Source organism: Haplochromis burtoni, unplaced genomic scaffold (genome assembly GCF_018398535.1).
Source record: "Haplochromis burtoni strain Fernald_Lab_line unplaced genomic scaffold, NCSU_Asbu1 Contig_214, whole genome shotgun sequence".
NCBI lineage: Eukaryota > Metazoa > Chordata > Actinopteri > Cichliformes > Cichlidae > Haplochromis > Haplochromis burtoni.
In genome coordinates this window covers 538,516-548,718 of record NW_024582575.1, presented here as the reverse complement: position 1 = coordinate 548,718, position 10,203 = coordinate 538,516, and the positions used below count along the sequence as shown (strand labels likewise).

The following is a 10,203-nucleotide window of genomic DNA, read 5'->3' as shown; positions in this document are numbered from 1 at the left end:
CACTCCTGGATGTGGTGTGAACTCCGTTCATATTTGACCAGCACTGGACTCTGAGCTGCACGTGAGCTCGGCCACACATTTCTTAGCTGCTAGTGAAACTATATGATAATGTAAACAACGTGATTGTGTAACAAGAGCATTAAGTTTTAATAAACACAAAGTTACGCAGTGGCATTAACAAAATTAACAAAATCAAAATTTTAGTAAAAGAATGAAGAATTCAAAAGAATGAATCTGTGTAACCAACTAGTATTTCTTATCTTTAGTAACTTTAATGTCCAATGTTTAAAGATTTAAATGTCTAATTGACACATCGCTCTCTAAAGGAAGGAGACAGAAACTAAAACTACTTGTTTCATGTAGATGATGTCAGGTATAATCCACAAAAGGATTATTATCAGCTATGAACGGTCTCTCGTCTGAGAGAACCTAAAAACCAAAAGCTGGAAATGAGCATCATTAAGAACAATAGTTTCTGCGCTTTCACCAGGTGGATGATGAGGCCTGAGACATAATACAGTAATGCGGATTAGCCCGAGTCCCCTTCTTCAGTCCTTGTTCTCCCTGTAGAACTATTGAATAATCACTGTCCTTGAAAAGCTTTGCACCTGGTTGAACGAGGCATTTGTGTTGTTTATAACCCAAGGCTTACACCAGTTTCAGTGAAGAGTTAAGTTGTCTTCAGCACAAAAGCCCTGCAGGCAGGGTGGATAGAAGCCACTTTGTATGTGTTTTTTACATTTGCATATAAAAGGTCCAGAGCCTTGTCTCCCCTTCTTGGCCCATTAGCAATTATACAAATGTTATCAGGAGCAGAGAAAGACAGAGAGAAGGATTGGCTGAAACCTCCAGATAAGCCTTTGAATGCGCCTGGCTGTTTTCTAACCTTGCAATAATAAAACACGTTACATCCCACGCTGCTTCTGCATTGGCGGAGAGTACATTCTCGTGAAACAGAGTCGCCTCATGCTAACTGCTAAGTGGTCAGTGGCCCTGTTGCATACTTGCTTCAAGCTGGTTCTCCTGCAAGTGTGGGAGGACCAAAACTGCAGTTTGCTGAACGGCCACTTGATGCTGTCACTAAAAATGAATCATTCCCCACTGACTTCCATGTTAAAATGCCAAACTTTTCCTCATCATCCACCTGGTGAAAGCGGACTCCCTCAGGTGTCGGTGTGCTGGTGGTTCTAAAATGCCAAACTTTACAACAGGAAAAACATGTTTATAGCCTGATTCAAAAACACTTTTGTATCCCTTCATCGAGGGAAAAGGTAAAGGTGTCATGTTGATGGTGATGTAACACCACCTGGATACTGGAGTCAGAGATGGGGCTGCTTTGACTGACCTGACACAGGCTCACTGACAACCAGACTCTGTTTGTGCAACTTTAAATGGAAACATCTGACAAACAAAATGATTTGCTGTGAGGTTACTAACAGACCATGGAAGCGGTTTGTGCTACAGTTTTAATGAATGAAACTTGGGTATTTTATCAATATGTTTCTTGGCAAACATCTGTGCTACACCCATACAGCCATACATCACTGTAAATACAAATCTCAGCTACCTTTGACACTAAAAACCAACCTGGTACAAAGGGTTTCTTGCCAAAACAGCCCTGATCCATCGAGGCATGGACTCCACTAGACCCTAAAGGTGTGCTGTAGACCTTTGAAGTCCTGTAAGCTAAGCGGTGGGCCTCCGCGGATCAGACTTGTTTGTCCAGCACATCCTACAGATGCTGGATTGGATCGAGATTTAAGTCAACATCTTAAACTTGTTGTTATGCTCCTCAAACCATTCCTAAACCATTCTGTGCCAGGGTGCATTATTCTGCTGGAAGAGGCCAGGCAACACCATCACACTGCCTCTGATGGTTTGCCTTCCTCCCATAGTGCATCCTGGTGGCAGGTGTTCCCCAGGTAAGCAACACACACATCTGGCCATCAGCGTAAAAGAAAAAGTGATTCATCAGACTGGGCCACCTTCTTCCATTACTCCGTGGTCCAGTTCTGATTCTTTCATGCCCTTTGTTGGTGGAGAGGGGTCAGCATGGGCACCCTGACTGATCTGGTGCTACGCTGCTCCATACATAACAAACTGTGATGCTCCGTGAACTCTGATACATTTCAATAAGTACCAGCAGGACCTTTTTTGGCAATTTGAGCTCCTGTAGCTTGTCTGTTGGATCGGTCCACACAGGTCAGCCTTCTCTCCACACATGCATCAGTTGGCCCTGCCGCTGGGTCACCACTGTTCCTTCCTTGATCACTGCAGGCTGGGAACACCCCACTAGAGCTGCAGTTCTGGAGATTCTCACCCAATCAGCTGACCGACACAGTTTGACCATCATCAAACAAACTCAAATCCTTGTGCACGTCCAATTTCCTGCACCAAACACATCAACCTTGTGGCCAAAATGTTCACTTGCTCCCTGATATATCCCACCCACTGACAGGTGTGTTATTGACCCATCAGTGGTCTAATGTTATGTCTGATTGGTGTACAAGATGTATTTTGGGCACAAGCCCAGGGGTCCGCATCACTGGAGGTTATACAAATATGAGGACTTTTATTTTAAACTTCAGGTAATATTTGGTGGGATACAGTAGGACCATGTTTTGAAAGAAGACAGGAGGACCTCCGGAGAGCAGAGGGAGAAAGAGGAAGGAGACACCTTGCGAGTGGAAGGATACTTTAAATATATTATTGTTTGGCAAAAAATGCATAAAAAAATCGATTGGTGCTTCATTTTCCCCTTTACTTCAAATTCTGTCTGACATGTCCTGATGTATACTTTGCATTTTTCAGCAAGTTAATTCACTTTCTGATCACAACTCTTTCCTGCACCTTAATGCATGGTTGATTTTTGTCCAGTCAGAACATCCCTCACAAAGAAACCTATGGTGCAAAGCTGTACTTAGTAATCAGTTAGTGTCGAGAGGGTAATAAACGTGTTATAGAGTGGTTATGCAGCCATTTAGTTTATAAGCTGGACTTACTGTTTGGGCTCTGCTGTAACTGTGTATCTAATTTTATCATAGAAGTTAGAAATGATGGAGAAAAACTCATAATAAAGTGCAGACGCGCTGATGATAAAAAATTCTTTCATTTTCATTTACTCGCTTGAATTTAGCACATCTGCCGAGACAGAGTGCAAAGGAATGTAAACAGGAAAACCAAATGAAGAAAAGGAAATGAGAGCAGGCCGTGCAATAAAAGGGAAGACAGTGACGGCAAGAGGTGGAACCTACATTCGTACACAAACGGAATGAAAAGCTGACGGGCAGAAAGAGTTTTTGTGATGATCCTTCAGGAAATTACAGGTTTAAAAGGAATGCGGATCCACGTGCCAGCAGGTGGAGGAGAGCTGAAGCCCAAAGCCAGGTTGACTTCACGATCAAATCGTCGTCTCAAGCTGATACTGGATCAGCTTTTCAATTTTTATGCAGTTGAGCCCACAGTGAGAAATGCAGCAGCAGGGTGGTGATTCTTAAGGAGACCCCCAGGTCAGATTCAACAGTGAAGGTCAAAGTGAAATCTGCACAGATCACTCAGCACAAAGAAAAAGAAAGCTCCACACAGTACATGTCCATGCAGAGTGGGCTTGAGTTCACACATCCACTCAGTTTGTTTCAGATTGTTTCATTACGAACATAAAGGATTTCAAGAAATCTGACAAACTACGTCTTATAAAGAGTTTTTCACACTTCACAAGGTTGCATTTTCTCCTAAATTTAGAACAAAATATAAAGCATTTGTCCTGGAACACTTCAGAAACACGGTGTATAACCAGAAACTCACTCCGGATAGGATCACCTAGGCCTCCAGTAACAGTCTGAGGAACACTTGGATACGTTTTGAGGAGGATAAGCTACAATAAGTACAACTGGATAACGATAATTTGATGAGTCATGGGGTAAAAACATCATTGTCTTCATCCATGGTATGTCACGGTACTGTATCGTGCTTTGAGTAGAGAGTTTTCTTATGTAAAAGCTATACACATGAAAGCTAAAGATGCACTCCAAGAGTTAAAGCGTGATAAAGAGAGAAAATATTCCGGCTTCACCCTGATCCAGCCCGAGGACTTTCCTTTGTGCATGCCAGCCGGTCACCATTCTTCCTGCTGAATATGAATCCAGCACGAGCAGCCGCACGGACAAGTGAAACGAGGGAAGCGAAATAAAGCCTAAATTCCTGCAGGCAGCTGAGGCGTGTTCTGTTTGTAGTCACTCCGAATGTACAAGAAACGCATCTGAAATCTGTGGAGCAAGTCACACGTCCTGAACGCAGCTCATCAAATTAAGGAAGCTGTTATCTGAAACTGAAACTTGCACGTGGGACATAATGCATGGACGAATGCATTGTGTAGATCAGTGAGGACTGACCGGTCACTATGATTAAGCCGGCTTTAACTAAACTGTCTCTATGGGAAGATTTTTAGTGAATGCAGGTGACATGATACCGACTAAAAGCCTTCCGGCCATTCAGACCTGTGTTAAATCCATCTGATGTGACAGAGATGGATTTTTAAAGTAAAACTATAGAAGAAAATCTGTAGCTCAGCAGGACTATTTACTCTGTTGCATATAATAAAGTCTTGCCGTACTTTCCCTTCTTGTTTTGATTGAATAAAAGCCCCGCCCACTCCCGGTATAGGCACACATAAATGATTCATCTCAAATGTTTGTAAACACAAGCTTGTTTTGCTGCTGTGTTTACAAACATCAGTTATGTAATTGGAAGAATAAAGTATTCAACTATTAATAATATTTATGAGATATTTAAAACAAGCCCATTAATCATTTGAGTTGAGGGTTTGAATTCCTGCGGTGCATGCTGCTCACAAGCAGACTATACTTTATACTTGTTAGCATGTAAACCTTGTTTTTAGGAGTCTTCAGTGTAATTGCATGAAAGACTGACTGTAAACAAAACCAGAGAGAAGCTACTGGGATTATGTTTTTCCCCAACACGTGTAAAAAGCTACCAGCGTTTGTTTCAAAGACAGGTCTGGACTCGTAACATTTTAGCACAAATATAGAAATTTATTTCAAAAAGGAAATACATAACGACGTGGTGCGCGTCGGCAACACACGCCTTCAAGTGATACACAGAAGGCCGGGCACAGAGCTTTCTTCAGTGAAGAAAATACATAAGCTGTTTCAAAACAGAAAATTCTTGATTCCAGCCACACATACTGTACACTCATCTTCAAGAATTGCACTTCTAAAAGCAAACATTCGCTCTTACATCATTTCTTTCTTAACATACCAGAACCACAGACGTTTCCAAACTTCTCCCCAGTTTGAAGCAACCACTCACATGCAGCGACTTTTCTTGAGACACAATAGCAGCTCACTTCCATCATATTACCACTCAAACATTTTAGCAGACAAATATGTGCAATTTACATGGAGGGAAAGAAAGGGCGGCATGTCTTAAATATTAAAGTTTAGCCATTTTTAATGTCCAAACGTTTAGTGTGCATTTTTCATTAGCAATGAATCAACTGTGTTTTCTGTAGTAGAGAAGCATAATTGCGCCATGCGCTCCCCATATTTCCCCCTTCAATATGAAGGACTTGATCAGCTCCATTTACAGATATCACATTATTAGGGACATCTCAATCAGTGCTTATGTTACCCAATCCGTCAGGCCCTCCAAAGGAGGCTCCCCATTTATCTTGGCTTGTACAAATAATTTGTATTTTAGTGGGCAGGCACAATGAGAAGGCACATGAATATTTTACAACAGGAAACCCGAAATATTCGTCATTCTCCACCCATATTTCATCAATCATTCATCATTGTCCTCAATCGTTACAGCAAAAACCAGGTCAGTTGAGAACATTACTGCTTCAGTTTAGTCTCTGGCTGCGAGTCAACCCACAGCTGGATTCGTACTGAATGCCCTGTCAATGTCTGTTTGTGTTCTTCTGCTTAATGCCAGTTCAGCAAACATGCCGCAGGTTTCACCAATAAGGCACTGTGTTATCGATCTGACCCCAGCTCTGCCAGCCGGGAAACAGTCCGCTGGACATGCGTGGGCTGCCGAACTGATCGAACTCGAGCTCCACTAACTTGACCCCCTCATTTTTCTGCTCTGGGGACTTTTTCTGCTCAGCAGAACCGAGGGAGGGCCGAGTGTTCAGGTCCTCTCCGTTCCAGCCGATGTGCTTGAGCGCATAATTCTTGCCGTCATTATTGTCCCAGAAGGTCTGACCCTGGGTTTTGAAGCAGATGCAGAACTCCACCCGATTATGCGGCGGGATGAAGCAGGGCAGCTCCAGGACGAATGCGAAGGTGTCGTTGTCCTGGGAGCTGTACACGTTGTTCATGAAGGTGCAGTCGATGTCGGTGAAGCTGACCCACGAGTCGTAAGTGACGCGCACCACAACTGTCTTCTCAAACCCGATGTTCCTGACCTTGATGGTGCCCGTGAGCGAGCGCTCCTGCAGGGAGCAGTTCTCCAAGCAGACCGAGTTCTGGATCAGGCGGTTCCGGAAGCCCAGGTAGTCGGCCGAGGGCTGCTTGAAGTCTAACGCCAGGCTGCGAACCGAGCTGATCTTTAGATCCATTGTAGCCGTTTCAAGGTCTGTCATGTCGAACTGCAGCTCATCTGCGATTGCGTCCAGGTGCTTGCTTTGATACGGCTCATCATCGAATTTGGAGAAGACGTGGATGACGGTGAGCGACATGCCCTTTGTGTCTGCAAACACCACTTGCTTCTTGCTGGCCTTGCTGTTGTTCCAGCCCACGCAGTTACCGTCATCTTTCTGCTGGTTGCTGAGGCAGGGTCGCAGAGGTTTGTAGAGCTGCTGTTTGCGGTTATGGGTGCTGGACCGGTTCACCCGGTTCTTGGCCCTCTGCAGGTCCTCGTAGTGGCTGAGGAAGCCTCGAAGAGGAGGCGGAGAATGGCTGATGTAGAACCGCATAGCCACATCCATCGGCATTACTGGGCCGGGCATCGCTGATGGACTGAAAGATCTGAGCACACTGACGGAGGGAAAAGGGGGAAGGAGAGGTGATGAGGGAGAGGATAAAAGTTCAGAGAGTTAGAGAAAGTTTCAGGGAGATGAAAAGAGGAAGACAGGCGACATTAGAATGATGCCTAATCCAAACAAATATCGCTTAACTTATCAGCTTTCAGCTCTAGTTTGATAAAACTTGTTAGCATGTCGCCAAAAATGGTTGTAAAATCCATCCAGTTTCTAAATAGCTTAACTTTATGCACAGTGAAAAAAGCGACGCATCTATTTATGTTTTCCTTGTTGTTTGTCAGCTAGGCTTACCTTGTAGCACTCATGGAATAAAAATAGAAGGCTCCAAGAAAAAGAAAAGTCGGTTTTTAAAAGTTCTCAGTTTGACTTTTGCAGTTTGCAGAGCAGCTTTTCCTATGAGTGCATGCTGCAGTCACTCCCCCTCTTCTTCCTACTGTCTCGCTCTCTTCCTCCCTTTCAGTGCCTGTGCTGCTCAGCTCTCAGGGATTTCAACTGCCACATAGAGACAATTAGCATATTCAGTCATATGGTTCCTGAAACAACCAATGGGAAGTAAGTGGAAATCTAAGTCAGCCAATCAGCTTGAGTTTGACCTGGCTGTCAGCCAGCTGATAGGGGCGTGTGGGCCTGCATGGGCCTCATGGTTGAGATGCCTCTGCCTGTTGCCTCAGCTGCTATTTGAGAAACATGATGGACCCCTGCTGGTGTTAGAGATGACTACTCACTGCAGAGTGCAGCATATCCCCTGTGGCTCCTCCTTATCATGACTGGGATTCCCTTTACACGCCACAGCAGGGTTATTCGTGTAAGAGCAAACGCACCGAGAGGAATCTTGAAACCGATATTTGGCTTGTTTAATCCAACACAGGGATCCTTTGTAATATATTTTTATATAATACAGAATACAAGCAAATTGGAAAGGTGTTGTTGCAAGGCACCGTCTCACAGTGTTTGGTACTTTTGACCCAGAATTTCAATCAGAGAGCACAATGTCAAAGCCTGAAACAGGCTGGGTATAACAGATGGACAAATCTGTAGTGATGTTTCCAAGTGGTTCTGAAGCTCTTTGGTGCTGTCGTTGTTTTTTAATGTCAGCTAACAGAAAAGCTGCATTCAGACTGTGTGGGTACATTGCTGTGACACAGGCACAATAATTAGTGCAAGGTAAGAACGTCACACATCAAACCTGAGGCACCAACAGTTGCAAGGTCGATTATAGTAACTTGAATTATCCGAGGTGAGGCCTGCAAGTGGGTGATTTTTGGCTCGGGGCTTTTTGCCTGAGGCAAAGCCAAAGAGAGAAAAGAAAAGAGTGACAGCAAACAATATAAGATTTAAATCACAGCACTGTGACGCGTGCGGTTATTGTGATGTCCATAAGCTGATTGTGTCGACACAAGTCTGGTAATCCTTGTTTGAGCGTAAACTTTATTTATTGTGTCATCAGTAACAGGATATTGGCCAAAACAGCATTTGTGACATCTCTGAGAGCTTTGACATGTTGCTGTTTTAGACAATTGTTTTGGGTCACCCAGACTGACCTCCCCTGCCGAGAGACTAGCTTAGTTTTCTGTAATGGTCTCTACAAATGGCTGGTTGCAGCTTGGGAATAACTAAAGATAATAACATTGTTTTTCTTATGACAGTGAATCTGAAAGATGCCAGTGTTTGTTAGTTAATGCCATGCAGCACCGTAGCTAAACCTAACCATTGGTTTCTCATGTCTGAATCAAATGACAAAGTTTTACAAAGTGTAGCCATGAAATGTGGACAGAGCAGAATCATGTTTATACTGTAGCTTTCAGTGTAATCGCACTGACAGAGAAGTGTTGAGAAAGGCTCACAAAAAGCATCTCTGGTTCCTCGTACTCGCAGTTGTTGCTGTTTTCACTTTCAGACATTTAGACAGAGATGCTATTTTTAAAGTTTTATCGATTTTTCAGCCGTGGGTTAAACATTACCATCTGAAAGTTTGATTAGACCCATCAAAAAAGATTTTTATCAAACACAGAAATAGCCAAACCCCGGGCTAATGGCTGTATTCACGTTTTGTTTTGTTTTTTGTTATCATTTGGGAGGAAGGTGAAAATTTGTAAACTCTGCTCTCTCCTGAGGCCACAGCGAACCAAAATTAGGGGGAAAAAACCCTATTTGAACATGCTCCATCCACCTCAGTTCTCCAGATTCTTCCGAACAAGCCTAAAATTAAAGATCTGACTGCCTTCTTGCCTTCATCCACCTGTAGCTACATTGTTACAGCACAAGAGAAAAGCCACAGAGTTTCCAATTAGAGCGATGCATGTTTTCCTGTGTTCTTCAGGTCAGAGGGCAGGATTCCTCCTGAGGCTGAGGGGTCTCCCCCCTTTACACCACCTGTGTACGTCTGAGTCTCCTGCAGAGAGACTTTAGACTCAAAGTGACATCCACGCCACTTTCACATGGGCCTACGGACAACAGACACTACTTATCACAGCCTTGTCTGTCTGAAGGTCCATATTGACACGGCCTCGGGGTTGCATAATCAGAAAATAGATTTCTTTATATAGAAACATCCAAGTAAATGTGACAGATGGAAAAACCCAAATAAAGTGCTGTAAAGAAGGCAATGAAAACAGTTCAAATAGCAGCTTTGCATAAGAGGTTAAATAAAGTTATTATTATGGTTTATTTATAAAGATTCCTGAAAGTGTGAAGAGCACATGTGACTTTTTTTTTTATTCACATAAACCAAAGAATATTTTATTCATATTTTCACTCAAAAGATAAGAGAGAAACAAATGCTTGATTCTTTGGGCGTGCTCTGTTTGTGGTCTCGATGCAGCACATTATGTTTTGACTCTAGTGATCATGCAGTGATCATGCCTGAGCTGCAGCTCTGGGTCATGCACTGTGAAGACAGTTCAATATACCCACGTTTTCTGTCCGTTATCTGTTATTGCCATAACATGATATTAGAAAAGACTGAAGAAGTCAAATATAGAAAATAGACTGAAGGTAACTCAGCTGCTGCTCAGTTACTTTTAGTATCAGTTACCTTTAGTCAAGTGGCAGATCAAAAGTTTAGGACCACGTGCCTTTAAAAGGCCAAATCTGTGCAAACATGTGGATTCATTGTAACTTTGTGTCAGGTAGTCACACTGTCCTGATGTTCTGACGGCAAAGCCAAACTAACGTTCCCTTGTTGAACGTGGTCGGGT

The 10,203-nt window shown here is 43.3% G+C and overlaps 1 protein-coding gene across 1 annotated transcript; it reads right to left on the bottom strand.

Annotated features, from left to right (window-relative positions):
- Positions 1–5,030: 5,030 nt before the first annotated feature.
- On the bottom strand, positions 5,031–7,506 carry ppp1r3cb (protein phosphatase 1, regulatory subunit 3Cb). Its single transcript, XM_005937020.2, has 2 exons — positions 7,298–7,506; positions 5,031–7,001 (listed from the first exon to the last, which is right to left on the bottom strand). The coding sequence occupies exons 1-2, from the start codon at positions 7,309–7,311 to the stop codon at positions 5,978–5,980; spliced, it is 1,038 nt and encodes a 345-aa protein (XP_005937082.1). The 5' UTR covers positions 7,312–7,506; the 3' UTR covers positions 5,031–5,977.
- Positions 7,507–10,203: the final 2,697 nt, after the last annotated feature.